Source organism: Rattus rattus, chromosome 6 (genome assembly GCF_011064425.1).
Source record: "Rattus rattus isolate New Zealand chromosome 6, Rrattus_CSIRO_v1, whole genome shotgun sequence".
In the NCBI taxonomy this organism is placed as follows: Eukaryota; Metazoa; Chordata; class Mammalia; order Rodentia; family Muridae; genus Rattus; species Rattus rattus.
The window spans coordinates 157,153,069-157,174,009 of NC_046159.1; the positions used below are offsets into that span (position 1 = coordinate 157,153,069).

The 20,941-nt window shown below is 41.5% G+C and overlaps 1 protein-coding gene across 6 annotated transcripts in view; it reads left to right on the forward strand.

Annotated features, from left to right (window-relative positions):
* The window catches only part of Rbm33 (RNA binding motif protein 33), a 107,246-nt gene that overhangs the window by 38,454 nt on the left and 47,851 nt on the right, over positions 1–20,941 (forward strand). For all 6 annotated transcript variants that reach the window (XM_032907182.1, XM_032907180.1, XM_032907185.1 and 3 more), the window contains 3 exons: positions 126–334; positions 3,692–3,974; positions 10,743–10,801. In XM_032907182.1, coding sequence (XP_032763073.1) covers positions 126–334; positions 3,692–3,974; positions 10,743–10,801 — 551 coding nt within the window. The remainder of the gene's footprint in view (positions 1–125; positions 335–3,691; positions 3,975–10,742; positions 10,802–20,941) is intronic.

The window sequence follows — 20,941 nt, forward strand, 5'->3', positions numbered from 1 at the left end:
AATGAAAGCATTTAAGATTGATAGATGGTACTTGTATTAAGAGAGTGGTACTTGGCTATTACTGTCCTCTCCACAGTTGTACGTAGTGTGGGCTGTACTTAACACCTGTGCATCTTTTTACATAGAGCTTTCTGCAGAAGCCAAAGCCGCATTGCTTGAATTTGAAGAAAGAGAGCGACAGCATAAGCAGGGACGCTATGGTTCCCGGCGGGGAGGAAGGCGAGGAGGCTCTCTGATGTGCCGAGGAATGGGAGACCAGAGACGAGACAACAGTGAGAGGGGAAGGATGAAGGAGCACAGGCCTGCCCTGCTTCCTACACAGCCTCCTGTTGTGGTAATTATGGGGTTATAATGTAGTACCTGACAGTTTTAGTACAAAACACAATTCACACTCACCTTTTCTGAAATGACACTAAAGCAGTAGAAGAAATGGCTAAAACTTCTGAATTTTGGTCTGTAGTAAGATTTTATTCATAGCCTTAGGATTGGGTGCTTTCACTCTTAGTAGTTAAAAATCCATCTCAGCACTCTGTTGAACAGCTGTTGGCCTGTGTGGCTAACTGAGGCCCAATTTTCTCCCTTCTATCAGAGGCCTCTTCAAGTATGCTGCTGAGGTAATGCTGATGGTAACACAGGATTTAGGTCATAGTTGATTGTTTTATAAATAGTTTTTCTATAGGTTTTCCCCCTAATAGCAGTTTTTCTTAAATATATTTTTTTTAAGATTTTTAAAATTTATTTTATGTATGTGAATATACTGTTGCTGTCTTCAGACACACCAGAAGAGGGCATCAGATCCCATTACAGATGGTTGTGAGCCACCGTGTGGTTGCTGGGAATTGAACTCAGGACCTCTGGAAGAGCAGTCAAGTGTTCTTAACCACTGAGCCATCTCTCCAGACCAACTATTATTATATCTTTTAAAAATGTTCATAACTTGAGACTGAACTATCCAGTTAAACTTGTATGGATTTCTTCTGGGAGGTCTCAGAAGCAAAGACAGGAGTCATGATACTTTGTCCTTTTCAAGCTAAAGGTAAAGAAAGCTTCATGGCTTTCTTCTTTGGAAGACAGTGTTAGGAAGAAACTTAAGGCAGGATATGCCCCTAGCGTATACCACATACCCCTCTAAGGCTTGCAGCCTCCACTTGGCTTCTGTTAACATTCTGTTTCCATTGGTGAAGTGATGAAGTAGAAAGGGTGGTTGTTGGCCTTGTGAGAATCCAGGTTTAATGTACCCCAAGGGAAGAGGGAAAGGTGGGTGATAGTACTTGAAAGTTTGGTGACATCAGTACATTGCTCTTTTGTACACAATTGGCTGGTTAAGGTTAACAAATTATATCCCAGACTAGTTTTTCATCAACATGAGTGCCTATTTATCAGTGAGAAGGGAAGTGAATAGTGGGTGGGAGATAGCCTTTAACAGCTAGTTAAAAAGCAAAGGCAGCCTGCATCCTGACAGTAGCTGTGTTTTTGGTGTGACTGACCACTTGGTGGGTTGCATAGCTACCAAACCCTCTGGCTAGCCATGCTCTTTGGCTGCAGCCTTCTTTTTCTCATTGGGGCTATCATGTCAGTAAGCTTGCCTGTGATGTCCCTCCCTAAGCCACAGAGATGCTTGATCCTGTTCATTTATTTCCTCATGCAGAATGGATCTATCCCCTTGTCTGTTCACCTGCACAGTCTCAGAAGAATGTTCTTGGGTCTTGTTTCTTGATCTGGGTCTATTCTTCTTGAAGTCCTAGCCTGCACTCTTAGTGCACATTCATTTTGGATGCCTGTCTTACAGCCCCAGGGTCCGAGGTGTCACATGACTTCCTTTCTCTTTTGGGCTGCTTTGCTTTAGAGCTAACCCTCTTCTACTCCTGTCTCTCACACTTAAATGTTGTGCAAAGATTGTACCACGGTTAACTCTTCATCATGTACGTCATGTTACCATGTCTTTGGTGGGAACATTTGCAATAGTTGTGTTTCTTCTGGTCTCTTTCAGGGTTTGCACTCTCCTTTCAGGAGAAATCAACTGTGGGGAAGACCCTCTAAAGCATCCAGCTAGAGTCCAGGCCAGTGCAAGATTTTCTGCTCAGCTGAGGCCCTCCAGCTTAATAAATATTGACAGTAGGAGGGTAACATTATTAAATGAGGGGCTCACAGCATCCAGCAGAAATCAGCCAGGGATGTTGAGGTGTTTCTAGTTTAGCCTTTTCTTCATTAATGAGCTTCCCATGGCTGAACTAACAGTTTCTCTTTCATACTGTAAATATTTTAGGTATTTTTCTATCATGGGATAAACAAGAGTAAGATCTACTATTAAACAGTTTGCTCTTCTCAGTGTTAGCCATTACTCAGTGACATGACCTAGATATTTTCAGTTATTTTTTTATTCTTGGGTAATGTGTTGTTAAAGTTAGGGATGCATCCTACCCCCAGACAAACATGACAGTGCCTGAAATGGGGAGGACTCCCCTCCACGAATTTCAGTACCAGCTCAAACAACATGCAGCCTTTTCCAATTCTATATATTACACACTTGCGTGCATAAAAGTAATGAGCAGTGTGCCCTGGATTCTAGGAATAGGAGTGTTCAGGTTTATTGGTTTCTGAGTCTTTGGAAAAGTTCTTTCTTAGGAAAGACAGCCAGCCAAGGCCATGTACAATTTAACTTTAATTTTATTGTTCCTCTTGTCTTTTGTCAGATAGTGGCTGTTCTTCTGTCTGCCTTTGCCATAGCCTGTCTCTGTCACAGCCTGTGGTCATCCCGTCCATCTCACACTCTGAGCAGTCAGTCACTTCCTAGAAAGGGCATCACTAGGCCTTCCTCACCATGCATGCTGTACCTTTCACTTGTACTGCAGAGACCCTCTATAATTGGGCATCATCCCAGGGAAAAAGACTAATTAGACAGCTGAATTACAAGTGTTTTGACTGCTAATTGGCAGTAGAGTTGATTAGTGATTAAAAGCAAAACTCGTGGAATCAGATTGTCTGACTGCAACTCACTTTGTGGCTGTCAGGAATAGGCCTGCTGCTTCCTGTACAACCTTTCAATGCGGACTTCTAGGGCATGGCCAGGCTACTTAGGTATCTTGGCTACTTTAATTTGTGCTTCTATTTGTTTGTTTTGTTTGTTTGTTGACCCTCTTATCATATTCTATGCCCTGCCCCTCCTTGATTACACAAGAAGTCCTTTTGCCTATTTTTCAACTTTCAGAATCTATTGTTCTCTTTGTGATGCATCTCTTTTCTCCAATGGAGGCTTGGCCCAGATACCACTTTCTCAAAGCATCTTCTTCTTGGAACAGCTCTATGTAGCCCTAACCCTTTCTTAATGGCAAGTTTCTAGTGATTGCTTCTGTCTGCCTTCTATCCCTTTGAAGAGAGGCAGGGCTAGCTATGCTTAGAGGCTATGGGTATCTTCGCTCATTATGGGCAGTTTGTTTTCTGGGCAGAATTTTATTTCTTCAGAATTCATGCTGTGTGGGCTATCATGTCTTCCCTCTTTGCCATGGACTGGCTAAGTTGAGTGACACTTGTGAGTCTATTGCACATCCTGTGTACAAAGTTTGTGTACAAGTTTTTACTGTAAACCTATTTCTAAGAAGTTAATTGGTGTAAGCTTGTAGCACATCAGTATTACTTTTGTATTCTTCTAAATGTTGATTTCTGTAAATTTGTCTCTGTTGGTGGTTTTCAGGCTCACTCTCCAAGATTAATCCCTCCTCCACAGCCGCAGCCTCCTCCACCACCGCCACCACCTCAGCAGCAGCCAATCAGAAGTCTGTTCCAGCAACAGCAGCTGCAGCCTCTACTCCCCTTACAGCACCCGCATCACCCCTCCCCACCTCAGGGAGTGCACATGCCCCCCCAGATTGAGACTCCAAGGATGATGCTGACCCCTCCCCCAGTGACTCCTCAGCAGCCCAAGAACATCCACATCAACCCACACTTCAAGGGGACAGTGGTAACCCCTGTTCAAGGTGCGTGCTCTTTTCTGGTCTGTATTCATTCAGAAAGCTACCCCAGTAGCAGCTAGATTCATGTTCCGGTCTGTGAGGAGTCACAGACACAGTGTAGCTTGTAGTGTAACTTTGAAGAAGTCACTTTCTTCAAAATGTCTAACTCTTACTTTGTGATTGAATGGAATATACTGTGCCAGTCTGAATGTCAGGAATAACCTAAAGGTAGTTGTTGAAGCCTCTGAATGCTTATTACACATGTCTCATGGTAAGGATGTTGGAAGTGACAGTTGTTTTTCTTAGGTCATACATCGTGTGCCTCTTTAGTTTGTGTTACGTGGCAGGGAAGAACCAGGCTATCTTTCCTTTATTGCTATAACAGAAGAGGTGCTGGAGCTGGGAGCTGTTATGTGTAGCTTCTCTGAACACTTGCTTCTCTCTCTGTTCCACCTGTTCCAGGCACCTTGGCTTTGTTGGAGAGCAGAGCAGACCAGGGTTCTGTTCATGTTCTTACTCCTTCATGGGCAGAGGCAGACTGTCAGCACCCAAGGTCGGTAATAGGCCTTGTGTAGCATGCTAAATGCAGGTGAAGAGGACAAGGAGAGCAGTGTTGGGAGTGTTAAAGTGGAAACTTGAAGGTTCTCTGGAGAGTCAGTTGTGTTGGATAGTATTTTGTTGGGCACACAGGTGAAGGATTCCTGAAGTGAACACAGGTGAAAGACTAAGGTAGACTAGTGAAGAAATGTTTTGCTGAAGTAGACACAGGAGAGAGGATGTTCTGCTAAAATCAAACATGTAAGAGGACACATGATGAAAGATTCTTTGCTAATGGCATGCCTGTATTGGTCTGCCTCACATTGCATTTGTCAGGACGACATAGAAACATACCAAAAACTTCTGGTGGTATGCAGCAGTTTCTTGCTGCTTCCATGGACTTGGGCTGATTGGCAGAGTGATGTCAGCTGAGACAGATGCACATGCAAGACCCGTGGAGGACATGTGATATCTGGAGGGTATAAATAGGACTCAGTGGACAGTGAGGGGGGCTGAACTAGGCTTGCTGATAGAGCTAGCAGTGCAGTGCTTGTTGGTGATAGAGCTAGCAGTGCAATGCTTGTTGGTGATAGAGCTAGCTGTGCAATGCTTGTTGCTGATAGAGCTAGCTGTGCAATGCTTGTTGGTGATAGAGCTAGCAGTGCAGTGCTTGTTGCTGATAGAGCTAGCTGTGCAGTGCTTGTTGCTGATAGAGCTAGCTGTGCAATGCTTGTTGGTGATAGAGCTGTGCAATGCTTGTTGGTGATAGAGCTAGCTGTGCAATGCTTGTTGGTGATAGAGCTGTGCAATGCTTGTTGGTGATAGAGCTAGCTGTGCAATGCTTGTTGGTGATAGAGCTGTGCAATGCTTGTTCGTGATAGAGCTAGCTGTGCAATGCTTGTTGGTGATAGAGCTGTGCAATGCTTGTTGGTGATAGAGCTAGCTGTGCAATGCTCGTTGGTGATAGAGCTAGCTGTGCAATGCTCGTTGCTGATAGAGCTAGCTGTGCAATGCTTGTTGGTGATAGAGCTAGCTGTGCAGTGCTTGTTGCTGATAGAGCTAGCTGTGCAATGCTTGTTGGTCTTGCTTCTTTGCTGATCTTCACTGTGCTGAGAGAGGCACAGGCGAGGACTTGTCCTGGTGTGTCTCCTGGTCTTGTCTCTCCTGGTCCCTCCTGCTGATTTGTGCTGAGGCTGAGGCCTGGCTGTTCCTGCTTGGTTGTGCCACTGCTGCTGCTGACCTGACTCTACTGAACTGGAGTGCTGATATTTCTGTGAGGTGTGATGAGTGGCTTGAGCTGCCACTGCTAACCTGTGAAGTGAATTTACCTATTTACAGACAACACAGGCTGGAGTTGCTCCAAAGAACCATTTCTAAAAAGGGTCTACTTCCCCCATAGCCTTTCTTTTCCACTACCTCTGGTAGAGGTGTGCTTTTAAGAACTATCATTAAAAACATTTAAAAATTGAAAAAAACCAAAGTTATAGGAATGCATACAGTTATTGGTGGGGGTGTTCATTGAGTTGGTTAGTTCTAGGGACATTCAGAATGAGAAAGCATTGAGGATGGTCACAAATCTTGGAGAGGTACACAAGTAAGCGGGGCTGTTGATAGTGAGCAGATCTTGGGTTTGAACTAATTGAGACAAACATCTTGTGAATTACAGAAGGAGGGAAGTGATGCAGTGTCCCTCCTGTGAGGGCCAATGTAAGGACTTTAGTTTTTACTGGGAGGAGTTGCCTGGATTATGGTATATAAAGCTGGGCAAAAAGGAATTTTGGTTCTCACATATCTAAACTGGTCATTTTTAATAGAATGCATTTTTAGTGTGCTTCTGTTTATCATTTTAATGCTCTATTATTTTTTGCTAATGGCATTTTACTATTTGATCCTTATACTGTGGATATGATGTTAGACCAAACAACTTGTAGTGATTCTCTTATGTGAGTTAAAAATGCTCTACTTTGGAGACAACTGGAAACATCAACAGCATGTTTGGCCCTGAAGCCACAGCTAATGCACAGTGTAGTGGTGGATCAAGAAAGAGCAAGATCTGATGATCGAACACTTGTTAAAATGGGTACCATTAGAGCTTATTGCAGCTGCTTAATAGCATTTGGGGTAAATCGGAAAGGTGAAAAGTCTTGATAGGTGGGTGTCTCATGAGCTAACTGAAAATCAAAAGTGTCATTTTATCTCAAGTCTACTCAGTAACAACAAGCTATTTCTTGAGTAGACTGTGATGTGGTAAAAGGTGATAGCTTGTGAAGACTAGCTCAGTGGATGGACTAGGAAGTGTACTTGGAGAGAAGTGTAGGTCTTGCTAGTAGATGACTACAAAAGCCAGGAGTCAGAGGATTGTGCAGCAGAGGCAGTGGGAGGCTACGTGTAATGCAGGTGGATTGGATGAATAGGGAACGGAGGCTGAGTATCTAAGAGGTTGGAGGTGACTAGTTAACAAGTGAGTAAGTCCAAGTGATCTGGGCTAACAATTCAAGTTGGGCATTGCTGGTAAATATAGAAGGTCTATAGCAGTGGTTCTCACTTTGTGGATTGCGACCCCTTGGAGGGTTGTCAAAGGACCCATTCACAGGGGTCACCTAAGACCATCAGAAAACATAGATATTTACATTATAATTCATAACAGTAATAAAATTAAGTTATGAAGAACCAACAAAAATAATTTTCTGGTTGGAGTAACCAAAACATATTAAAGGCCGCAGCAGTAGGAAGACTGAGAAGTACTGCTCTAGAACACTAGCAGAGGTGTGGGTGTATAGAGACCTGGGGCTGGGGTGTGAGTGGGAGTAAGAATCTGGCAGAGCCTCTGGGGGAAGGCTGGGAAGCTGAGGAAGCAAGTGACTGCTGATAGGCTGTTGATTGCCCTGTGCTGAAGGAAGGCCTCATTTCTGCTGGTGGCTTGTGAACTGAAAGTGATAGGAAGGAGCCTGACTAAATTGGGCCCAGAATGGGAAGGTCCTGATGTATATTGAGAGGCTTTCTTTCCATAGTGTTCTCTAACAAAAAGTTGTTGTCAATAGGTGGTTGGATGGGGGGAGTAGGCTTGAGAAAGATTAAAACAAGTTGAGTCATATCCCATGCTTACAGGGAAGAGCTAGCTGCATAGGAGTGAAAAATCACAGGTAAGAAGGACAGCTTAAACTGGCAGGACCCTGAGAACTAGGAGTAGGAATGGGGAACTTAACAGACATGGGACTTGGGGCAGTAGTGCAAATGCAGAAGGTAGCCCTACATGTATAGTGGTAGGAGTCAGAATCTTGGGTAAGTTCTGTGGTGGCCTAAGTAGGGGAATAGAGTATGTGGAAAAGTCCGAGGAGAGGCCTTGAAGCCATGTTCTGGGAGCAGACCAGAAGTGAGTCCCAAATTTGGAGGAAACAACTGGAGCTGAGACCTGGCATGATGTTGTGTCACTGGCTGTGCTTACCTCCTATTGTGGGTTTAGTATAGGCACCTGTGTTTTCAGAGCAGTGGAGAAGCAGGGCCTGAAATAGATGGGTCCTGTGAAGATACCAGATGGGGAGAAAATTATGAAATTGGTCCTGGAGGGAGAGAGATGATGGACTGTTGAGAGCTGCATGGACAGGAAGGCAGGCACCTTTTCCAGAGGTGGCAGTGGGACTGGAACAGAGAGTTCTGAAGATGGTGGCAGTGACTCAGGAACTGATTCTGCAAGGTAGAGGAAATAGCATGAGGTACTTCAAGCTCTAAGTAGTGTAAGCCTTGATCTCAGTTTGGAACAGCAGTGGAATTGGTAAGGAACCCACCTTCAGGAAGAGTGGGAGGGATCCTTGACACTTTGGGGCTCCCGAGAAAGGAGAGAGTTAAAGGATTTTGATGGTGAGCTCAAGAGGTGGAGAGATTTCACAGTTGAGAATGAAAGCATAGGGTCCCTTGCCTGTGCTCATCAAGCTGCTTGTTTATTCTAGGTGTTCACCATCTTTGCATTCCCAGTGCTGGGATTGCAGCTGGGTTACATACCATGTGACATTTCTGCAGGTCCTAGGATCTGATCATCTCTGAGACATTCTTCCAGCCCCAAACATCTTTTTGTTTCCCCAAATTGAATTTCTCAGTGGTTGTACTACACCAGCATCAGTTAATTAGGTATTTCCTTATAAATTTCAGTGGGAAACTGGTGGTTGGTAAGGTGCATAGATTTCCTTCAACCTAACAGAAATAATAGTGTTGGAAGCGCAAAATAGTAAAGGTGTAAATAGGCCCTGGAATGTTCTGTAGGCCAAGTGGCGTTATTTGCTAGAAGTCACCATGCTGGGAAAGTATTAAATGTAGGTCCTGCATCCTGGAACTTGAGTGACCCAGTAAATGCCAAGTCTGTTTGAAACTCTTTAACGTCACCATGAACCCAGGATCTTTGATACTACTTGTTCTTGCCTTTCATGTACCTAATGCCAGCAAGAGGAAAGCCTTATCCTTACTGGTTTCCTGTGAGGTTCTAGTAGTGTTTGTTCATTTAGTACTTTGTTAATAAGCATAAATGGAAGAGACTGAGTGCCAAGATATCTTCTATACATGCAAAGTATAGCTCAAACTAGCAAGTCTCAAAGTCTTAACAGCTAAGTACACTTAAAAGTCTTTTTAAAATGTACACCTTTAATCCCAGGAAATGGGAGGCAAAGGGAGGTAGATCTCTGCATTTGAGGCCAGCCTGTTCTATATAGTTCTGGACAGCCAGAGTTACATTGCAAGACCCTGTCTCAAAGCAAACAAAAAAGATTCATTCTATCTGTCCGTCCATCCATCCATCCATCGATCCATCCATCCAGTGTCTTAGTAAGTAGCCTTGGTTGACCTGGAGCTAGGCTAACCTGAAATTCACAGAGATCTGCCTGCTTCTGCTGCTTGGGTGCTAGAATTAAAGGCATGTATCTCCATGCCTAGTTAGACTTATTTTTACTTACGTGAATATTTGTTGATGTGGGTGAATGTGCCTGTATGTGTAGATGTCCATGAAGGCCAAAAGGAGTTGGATCCCTAGAGTCAGAATTGCAGGTAGTTGTTAGCTGTCTAGCATGGAGCCATGAACTGGAGTCCCTGCAAGAGAGAGGCTGCTGTAACAGAGTGCAGGCATGGGCAGGCTTGTTCCCCTGGGCTCACTTGTTCCCCTGGGCTCAGTTCTTGGATTGCATATGGTGTTTCTGTCCCTACATGGTTTCTCTGTGAGCATAGTGTTTGCTCTCCTTTTTTTTCTAGAATGCTGGTTAGGTTGGATTAGTGCCTACCATTTGGACCTCTTTAAAGACCTCTCCCAATGTGTCACATTTAAGGTGCTCATATGGGAGTTTCCTAGGTGCATCTGGCACCATATTTGACTGTGAGCTCCCATAACACAAAACAGTGATGAGTTTTTCAAATCCAGGTCAGTGAAATCAGTATAATGTGTAGCACTTTTCAAAGAGGCAGCATATGCTTTAGCCCTATGCTTTAGCCTAGTCCTCCCACTCTTTTTCTACCATAAGATTTCCTCTGCTGGGCGGTGGTGGTGCACACCTTTAATTACAGCACTTGGGAGGCAGAGGCAGAGGCAGAGAGGCACAGAGGCACAGAGGCACAGAGGCAGAGGCAGAGGCAGGAGGTTTTCTGTGAGTACAAGGCCAAGTTGGTCCAAAAACCTTGGTCTGGTAGACTGGTGAGAATTTTGCCTCTTTCAAAACAAAACCAAACAGCAAGAATCAGGATAGAAGTTTCCTATTTGTCATTCTTTGTAATCCTATGTGAGTGTTACTCTATCTTTCTTCTGCCTGCCTTTTTTTCCTTCCTCTTCTCTTCTCTTGTGATTCCATAGGATTCATGTTTTAATTTGTGTATAACTGGCCAGTCTTAAGCTCACTGTCTAGCTCAGTCTGGCCTCAAACTTGCAACAGTACTCTTTTTTCAGACTCGTGAATGGTGGGGTTACAAGTGTCCCTACAGTGTCACATTCAACTGAAACTAGATCTTTTTATTTCATAAGAAAATTGTCTTCTTTTGTTGTCAAAATATTTGAATTCTAAATAGTAATTCTCTGTTAGAACTTAAGCTTCAGATTGGTACTGTTTTACTTTGGGGCCAAAATTACCCTCCCCTGTCCCTTAAGAACCAAGTGTTTATAGGAGAAGTCTAAACTTAATGTTACTGTGTACACAGTGTATGTAATGTATACTTTGTGCCACAGCTCATGGTTACCTTCCTGCCAGCTGGTCTGATGCCAAGTGATTGAAATGTGTTTTCTTGCAGTGCCCTTGCTGCCAGTTCCAAGCCAGCCGAGGCCTGCGGTGGGACCCCAAAGATTTCCAGTAAGTAGCAGCTGTTTTTCTCTCTGGCAGGAGGAAGTATAAGGTGACTGAGAGGTACTGGTATTGCACTTGCCTGGCCAGAAACAGTGTGGGCATTGGTAAATGTTCACTACAGTCTCTGGTGGAAAATGTTTATTAAAACCTTAAGGTCGAGGGTTGGGGATTTAGCTCAGCGGTAGAGCACTTGCCTAGCAAAGCGCAAAGGCCCTAGGTTAGGTCCCTAGCTCGAAAAAAAAAAAAAAAAAAAAAAAAAAAAAAAACCTTAAGGTCACTGGCTCTTTGAGAGCAGAATTAATTCTGTAGCTGTAAAATTGCTGAATCAGGACTATTACAGGAATGCCTTTGTTTTTAAAGAATATGAATTCTGATTTTGTCATGGTCCTGTATTGAGGGTACATCTTACAGGGAGTTGTCAAATTCTAGTAAGTAAGAACGAAGTGCTTGGTTATTAAAGAGCTAAGAGTATTAGCCACATGTTTCTGTTCTAAAGTGAAAAAAATTAAGTCTGAAACAAAGTACACACTCATATGCTTTTTGTCATTTATCTGTAACTAGAAAAAACAGTCCAGTATTTGCTTAAATATATGCATTTTACCTTCTTTGAATTCTTGGTTTATTAAAGCCCTGAATACATGTTCTTTTTAAGAACCATGGGGAAATTAGTCCAGACAATGAAATGCCAATGCTCTTTGTATGGACAAAAGAGAGTGATTTTGAGTATGTGTTTGTTGCCTCTTGATGATGAATAATAGATGGATGTGTGCGGTAGCTCCAGACGGATTAGATGGAGAGCTTGCCTAACTGACCAAGTCCACTGAAAAGTACAATGTTGGACTGAAAAGTCCAGTGTTGAATTCAGGGTGTAGAGTAATTTTTAGATACTCTTGCTCTGTAGCTGTTATTTGTGGTACCATCTGAAGCTGGTTCTTTTTTGCCTTGTTCCCATATTTAGCAAAGTTTTTTTTTTCCTTAGATTGCTGTTCAAGTTGTATAAATTTAGCTTTTAGTTAGTTGTTTTTAGTTACCAGTCCCTATTCAGAGCATCTTTGTAAATGGCTTCATCCCCAGGTGCCATGGAGTCATTCTGTGCACACGTGAGGAGGAAGCACTTGTTTTCTTGCTTTAATTTGTAATGCTGCTTCTCTTTCCTCAGGCCTGTGTGAAATCTCTTATTAGTTTGTTTTCATGTTTAATTTACATTGTGGTACTAGAATTTGATGTAAAAAAGCAATTCTGGTTTTCAGAAATCTATGTAATTTAATATTTTTATGAAACAAATTGCTTGTCAATATGAAATTAGAGTAATTTGCAATTTTCACTTAACTTTTATTTTCCACTTGTGTATTATCCTTCTTGATAATAGAAGAAAAGAAAAAACAAATGCTGTTTTAAGAATATTACTAGAAGAAAATGAAAACTAAGCACTTGGAGGTTAGAGGGCAACTTGGAAGGAATTGGTCCTCTTCTACCATTGGGTTCCAGGGATGGAACTCAGGTTGTAAGGCTTTGCGGCTGGAATCTTAGTAACTGCTCTGTTGCTGTGAAGAGACTTGACCAAGGCAACTCTTCAAAAGGAAAACGTTTACTTGTGGACTTCCCTACAGCTTTAGAGGATTTGTCCCTGGTCTTCATGGTGGGAAGCACACAGGCACGACACTGGAGCAGTAGCTGAGAGATTAATATCCTAACGTGGGGGTAGGCGGTATTAAATGAAGCCCAAGTTGTGTCTTTACTTAAAACCTAAGTAAAATTATAAAGATAGCCAAAACAATGTTATGGTCTAGTTAAATCTTTGACCATTTATTACTGTTGGTCATATGTACTGCAGTCCTTATCCCAGCCCTTTCCAAATATTGAGAGGCAATTAGTATTACTTACACAGACTCTTGCTTTATAGAATGGCTTACAATCCTTACACATGCCTGTAATCCTAGTATATGGGAGGCTGAGGTAGTTGCCAGCCTGATAGTGAGACTTTGCCTCAAAGAAAATGAAAGGCTGGAGATTATGGCTCAGCAGCACAATGTTTGCTTGACAAGCATGTTCAAATTTCCATCTCCAGTATCATGTCACACGCATTCATACAGAGACTACACAAAAATGATTAATGTTCAGTTAAGAAACCCAACTTTTCCTGGGCTTGAATCACAGTGCACGTCATATTCTCTGTAAACAAGTTACTAAAATGGTGAAAAAAACATAAGATCTCATCATTCAAACTATGAAGGATTGCTTTAATTTAGTGAGGGATCCATTTTAAGAAAAAGCATAAAATTATTATATAAAAAGTTTATTTAAAAAAAGGAAACCCAACTTTAGATTTTCTAAGTCTACTGGATTCATTGAATTTCTTTGGTGCATAAAATTAAATTTGAACTTAGAAGTCTTTGTACCAATTTAAATAAAATTAGAAATTGAGAAGAATAAAGTTTGTTCTGCTCAACATTCTCAAGTGGAGTATTCTCATTGCTCTGAGAATAGACATTATCCTGGAGAATGCTGCACATACTAGTACACAGCTGGTTTTCCAGTTAGAAGTAATTGTATGACAAAATGGTTCATTAGGAGATGTAATACACACATCTGTTTACCCTAAATAGGAAAACAACAGCAGACTAAGGTATGAATACCACTGGAGTCCAACTTGAGTGAACCAATGAGTTTTTATTGGGCTTACTTACAGGAGCAGAAATAACTCAAAGGTTACCCTACCATGGGAGATAGCTCACAAAGCAGGAAACCTGCACAGCCTACAGGCAACTTCAACAGGTTTGGAGAGAGTCTTTTCCAGGTAGTCTCACTGGGTATAAACCTCTTTCAGGCAGCAGTTCTGAGAGTTTTCTTTGCAGCTCAGCTTCCTTGTGAAGGGCACTCTCAGTTTTTATTGCTACTCTGGCAAGGAGAGCCTACTGAATCCCATCAGTTTCAGGAACTTCCTGATGCTGTTTCAAGTGGTTTACCTTTGACTGAAGGAGCTACCTGCAGGATAGAATGTTAGTTTCTGAGGAAACTGTTACACAATATTAGAGTTGACAGTTTACTGGTACTTGTGAAAGTGAGTAGCGTAGAGAGGGGAGAATGTTTAAAATTTCCTTTTGCTTTGTCTTTGAGGATGCATTGAATTGATAAAGAATTATATATATATATATATATATATATATATATATATATATATAGAGAGAGAGAGAGAGAGAGAGAGTGTCAGTACTTACTGAACTGGGAGGTATACAGGACAGACAAGGGTGCCAGCTCTAGGTCTAAAAAGGACCATGGTACATTTGCCACTTAGCCCGAGTGTGGTTTTTCTTCCTCACTAGAGGTTACTGCACTAGTTTAAAGGTCCCTTTTCTTTGGCAGTTTTATGAAAGCTTCAAAAATAACTCAGAAGTAGTATGTATAGAGTTTTTCCTAGTGACAGTTTCCTCTAGATTTGTTGGTTGATTGTGGTTTTTGTACTTACGTTTTGAATGGTAGTGGGGAGTGAGCCCAGATCATTCCCAGCCTTGCCTCCATCTTACCACCATTAAATTAATACAGAGATAGCCTAACTACAAACACTTGCATGTGACTTCTTAGCATTACTTTAGATTTTCACTCTTAAAACCAAAATGTATTATATTGTAGACTGTTGTAAGATAAACAGTGACTTTGGTAGTTGAATATGATGTTTTATGTCAAAGGTTTAAATGTCAAGGTGAGAAATGCTCTAAGAAAATTCTGGTTTTTTTTTTTTGAATTTACATTTTTTTTATTAACTTGAGTATTTCTTACTTACATTTCGAGTGTTATTCCTTTTCGTTTCTGGCCAACATCCCCTAATCCCTCCCCCTCCCTTCTTTATGGGGTGTTCCCCTCCCCATCCTCCCCATTGCCCCCTCCCCCAACAGTCTAGTTCACTGGGGTTCAGTCTTGCAGGACCAAGGGCTTCCCCCTTCCACTGGTGCTCTTACTAGGATATTCATTGCTACCTATGAGGTCAGAGTCCAGGGTCAGTCCATGTATAGTCTTTAGGTAGTGGTTTAGTCCCTGGAAGCTCTGGTTGCTTGGCATTGTTGTTCATAAGAAAATTCTGTTTTAAGTACTCAGTTTTGGAAGAAACTTCTCTGGAGGCCCCTTGGTCATAGTTTTTGGGTCATGTTAGTCTTCACACATGGATGTGGTCTCTAACCCTTTCCACCCATGTTTGGTAAGCCTCAGTACTTTGGCTAGAAATTAGGTCTATGCAGTAGATTTCTTCTTTTAAAATTAATTAAATGGTTATTTTATATTTTCAGCCCAGACTTAAATTTCTTGCAAATAAACATTCTATCTCAGTTGATACTGATCAGAGAATGGCTGTTTCACATGTGTCGTGAGTCAGTGTTAAACTCTTCTGAATGTCAAGTGCACCTGCTATTGAAATGACAGAGGCCCGCAGGAGCTAGTGTTAGCCAAGGCAGGGGTCAGAGGCTGTTCTTTCTGACTCCTTGCCGGTTAGCACCAACCACTGCACTCACTGCACGGCTAGAGCTTGCCAGTATCAGTTCAGAGCACGTGTGTGTCTTGGTTTTGTAATAGGAGGCACGAGTGTATAGCCAGGTCCTCTCTTTTTTTTTTTTTTTTTAAGTTCTACTTTCAGTTTAAGTGTTCCTGTTTTCATGTTAAAAAAATCTTGTTGATTTCACTGCATAGAGACAGTCCCTCCTTTGTATGTCATTACCATGGAAAGTGGTTGAGTTATTTTCTTCATGTATATGTTTTTAGTTGTTTATCCTAGAAAAGATATTGTTTGCTCACAACAGTGCCAAAATATTAGTATTGCAATAAATGTTACTTTGGAGTTTTTTCAAGATAGTGTCCATTTTCAGTCTCACTGCTGTTTTATATATAAATTTCCATTTAAAGCAATTGAGACTGTGTGAGACTTTGGGGAGATCGATTGATCCCTTCACGGGAATCAGCCAAGACCATTGAAAACATATTTACAATTCATAACAGCAAATTTACAGTTATGAAGTAGTAATAAAATTTCTGGCTGAAGGGTCACCAAAACATGAAGAACTGTGTTAAAGGGTTGTAGCATAAGGAAGGTTGGGAATCATTGATTAAAGCTTCCTGACCTAGGTTATCAAAGCTGTTTCAGTTCTGTGATTTTGCACTGTTGTATTAGACTAGTGATGTTTCTGGTAACAAGTAACATACAGATAAGCTGTAGAACCCCAACCCCTTTTTTAGTTAAAACTTTCTGCATATATTTTGATCGTATTTTCCCCTTCCCTAGATCCTCCCCACCTCCCTACTCATACAATTTATCTGTCCCTCTTCTGTCCCTCTCCCCCCCCCCTCTCCCCACCTCTCACACACACACACACACACACACACACACACACACACACACACACACACACACACACACACACACACACACCAAAACAAAATCAAATGTCAAACAAAAACCAGTCACACACACAAAACAATAAAACCACACTAACAGCCCCCTCTCAAAAAAAAAAAAAAAAAAAAAAAAAAAAAAGGCACAGGTCCTACCCTGGAGTGTGGTTGATATACCCAGTTACACTCCCATTAGAGAAAGTTGATTTTTCTCTTTCCCAGAAGATATCAATTGCGAATGGTTTCTTGTTTAAGGGCAGGACTATGTGTCCACTTTCCTTTTCTCCATACTGGTGTTGAGTAATTGTTGCTCTTTATTTAAATCAAGGATGAAAATGTTTATAGTTTTAAGTTGGAATTAGTCTTTAGTGGTGTCTGTGTTGTTTGACTTGACCTGATAAATGAGGCTGGTGTAGCAGAGGTCTGGGCCAGGCTATGGTGTGTGGTATCAGGTGCTGGTGATTGGGGCTTGCTGTCCTGACTGCTATTTCATGCAAATCATGTCTGAAAGACTGCTGCAGCAAATCCCATTTCTTTTCTGATTACAGTCTCACTGATGAGAATCAAGACTATGCTATCTAGGAAGGAAAGTCTTGCTTTTGAGTGCTCACAGTTTTTACAACATGTCTGCAATGCCTTATAATTATTAGCACTTAAGATAGTGAAGAGATGATGGACATTTTCTCTTATCAGATCTTTGAGGAGTAGCAGGAGAATGTGCTAGGAGATCCTTCCAGCTGTCAGATATTGTCAGTCTTACAAGCAGAGAATGCAGTTTAAAATGCAGGTGACATAATACCCAGCATCCTCCACTTGCTTCTGGGTTTCTGATTAATCCTGATTACCATACATTATCATACCATCAAATTTAATCATATCAATGAATGGCCATCTGCAGCAGTAACACAAGCAGCTAAACAGTGGGAAGAGCCATTAAAGGTGGAGGTGACTTATCAGATTTATAACCCACAACTTGACTCTGTTATGTCAGCATTCCATATGCAGAGCGCTGGAGGTGAGGCTGGGTTTAAGGCCACACTGACAATCCAGAGACCATGAAATAGCCATTGAAACTTTTCACACAGATTTCTTATACAGTAATCAGAGTCATCCATGTACGAAGTGTATGTGCACACCCATTCGTGCCTGGGCATTCCCTGGTGTTGAGAGCATAACTTTTGAGAGCTGGTTCTCTTCTACCATCTGGGTTCTCAGGTACCATGGAGCCACTTTCCTGTCCCTAGATGATATAGTAATGTAGCCTGCCACTAATGTTGCAGTTTAATCAGGCAAACTGTTAAACACTATTAGCCAGTGTTAACTGTTTAATAATGCAGCCACCAGTGATAGAAAGTTAAAATCATAGAATTGCTCTCTATATTAAGACAATCTCCTTTGGGGGGTGGGGGGAGGCATGTATTCTACAAAAAATACACCAGTTATTTTATTTTATTATAATTGAAAGGGAGAGTTGCATGCACACATGCCTAGGGCTTAGAGATTATTCCTCGGGATCTGCACTTTATTTATTTTGAGTCAGGATCAGTCTGTCACTGGGACGGTGCCATTACACAGGTTCTGTGTTAGTTGCCAGTCACTAAGCATCTTGTGTTCTTATGAACTCTTGCATGTATCTGGAGTCTGGCTCCTCTCCTGAAGCGTAAGACACCCAAGATTCACTGGCTTTGTTGTACCTGCTGGTAACTTGTCCTTTCTTGTTGCTACATAGTGTTCCAGTACTACAGTGTTGCTAGAAACAAGTGCTCATCCTTAGGTTGTCAGTGGGTCATGTGAAAAAAGTGTTCAAAGTTGGGAATTTACAGGCCATGTGCTTTTTCTCCATGTAATTAGACCATGGCTTTTGTAGTTGATTTGAGACAGGATCTCTCTGTATAGCCCTTGCTGTCTTGGAACTCACCCTGTAGACTTGATTATTCCTTCTGAGTGCTAGAATTAAAGGCATGTGCCACCATCTGTCTGGCTATGGCTTTATTTTTTAATTGCTTCTGTTTTCTTTTTTTAAAAAAAGTCTATGTCTTAGAACTAATTCAACGTGACTCTAATAGTCCTCGGGAGGATTTGCTAGTAAGGCCTGGTAATAGGCACAGTAGTGGCAGTACACTGCTCTATTTTGTGACAGAATGTAAGATTTCTTGGAAGGTTGCAAGAGCAATACAACGGAGAGGTTTTTAGTGTACAGGCACTGTTCTAGTTTATTGCTTGAGCCAACAACAGTGCCTTACATAAATTCATTCAATGTTCCTGAACGTGAAACTAAAACTTCCTTCTTTGGAGTATTTAACTTGTATTTGTAAATTTAAAAATGCTTTCTAGGAAAATCAGTGTATTTAAACAAGATACAACCTGAAAGGAAAAAAAATACATGGAGAATGCTCAGATAAGAGGATTAACAACATTGTGATAGAAGGCTGTAATTTTAATTATGTCAGGGGTCATTGGTGGTCTTTATTCTTTGCTTTTAACCCATTTAATCAGAATTAACTGAGAGGTGTTCTTAAGTGTCAATTCGTTTCTTAAAGAGTTCTTTGCATTTTAAGTGAGATTAATAAGTGAAAACATGTTATAGGAAGGTAGTAATTTATTGAAAGACTCAGGAAATTTCAATGACATTGTTAAAGTATTTAATTAGTCTTATTAAAACATACCAACTGACCCTTTTAGAGAAGCTGATAAGTGGCATAATAGCAGTTGAAGCCTTTTTAATTCTCCTCTTTATGCGATTAAGTTTTTGCTAAGCAATTTATGCAAAGTTTCCATCTATATTTTTTGTAACCGAAGTTATCAGTTCTTTCTGAGTAGGATTAATGTAGATAATGTCATGTAATTAAGAAGAGATGCAAAAAAGTAAAAGCGCAATCTGTACAGGAATTAAGAGGGGATAATAATCTCTTATCTTGGATTTTTAAAGAGATATAAAAATGCAAAACAGTTTGAATGGATTAAACTAGTCTTTTCTTTCCAATGGTAGAAGCACTTTAATACATGACAACACAGTTGTAAAAGAATTCTGCATTTGGTGAGAGAATTAGTCTTTCTTTAAGCTTGATACCCATGCAGTGGTCGGAGTCGCTGCAGGAATGACATGGTCTTCTGTGGCTTAAGCATTGAACAGCGATGGAAGAATCTCAAGTGTGGCTGCCACTCATCTGCTGTGGGATTCTTAACCCCGGGTTTCATTTTTTTTTTTTTATATTTTATTGTTTTCTTTTAAAGATTTATTTATTTAATGTGAGTGAGTGCACTGTAGCTGTCTTCAGACACAACAGAAGAGGACATCGGATCCCATTACAGAGGGTTGTGAGCCACCATGTGGTTGCTGGGAATTGAACTCAGGACCTCTGGAAGAGCAGTCAGTGCTCTTTACTACTGAGCCATCTCTCCAGCCCCCGGGTTTCTTCCTATTAAGGAATAATAGCTTGTTACACCTTCTGAGTATAATATTGTCTGTATGACTTGTGTGGGCCAGGGTATGTCCAAGGGTCGTACACCAGATTTCAGTGATTGTAAGGGGGAGAAGTGAGAATGGGAGAACATGTTGAGTTGATGGTAGTTCTATAATGTTTTGGAGACCTAAATCACTTACCTGCCCAGTTGCTACCTGAGTACCTGAGTAGGGCTTGCTCAATGGTGCATGCCAGCTGAAGCGCCCCAGGATTGAAGGAATTAGATAGCGTTGTAGTTCTGGCTTTGTGAGATCCTGGGCTGGAGTGATGGTAATTGGGCTGAATCTGAGAGTAGCAGAAGCATAACCTGGCTAGGCAGAGGGAATCAGAAAAGAAAGGTTATGAACCAAGGCTGAGATGTGGTTCTAGCTAAGAGTCCTGAGCCCCAGACCCTTACCCCTACTTAAGGCCGAGCCCCGAACATAAGTCCTAGTTTGAGTCAGCATGTGTATATAAGGGTCTCCTCTTAGGTAGACCTCAGAAAAGCAGTGAATATGAGTCTGGGTGGCATTTGAAACATCTGCAGATGTAGTCTTGATACCTAGATGGCATCAGAGTGCCCATTTCATGAGTACTCAGAGTTGGCTGACCTCACAGGTGGAACTGCAAAATGTTCTTACTACATGGTTCTTTTGTCAAGTTTCATGTATATTGACTCCCTGCCTCTGGCCCTGATGAGCTCTCCATATTTGTAGGCACCTGGAAAAAGAATGAGGCTAATTGATGGAGGTTATAGCTTTCTAGGTTAGAGATTCCACTCACTGTATATGCTTTCCTAGCTACAAGAAAGACCTTCAGGGAAGGGTTCATGCCAGAGCCTTGCTAGTTCTCAGAACATGAAAGACACCTGAGGACCTCTAGCAACTAGCTGTCCTTGCGGGAGTGGGGCTCAGGTTGGTGTAGAACAAATGGCACTGGTATGTATTAATATTAAATTAGCATCCATGTTCTTGCAGTAATAATGGGATTCTTTTCCCCTCCTTGTCCTCTTCCTCCTCCTCCATTAACTGCCATCTACAGACGTAAGGCTTTGGCTAACACTTGGACAAATTCAGGAAATTACTTACATAGATGTTGTAATAGATGGGTTATTGTTACATGGAGCACACTTTCTCCTGCTATCTTCTTCTTCTTTGAGAAGTTACTGCCATAATGAAGATTATTTCTAGTTTATTGACCCCTTTTTATATTTGGATTTAACCCCAGAAAGTACTTGTTGATATGTATAGGGCAAATGATTAGAGCTAGACTTTATCTTGTAGGCATTTAAGCCTCAGTTCAGTCTGTGGCAGAGCAATGGAAGTTG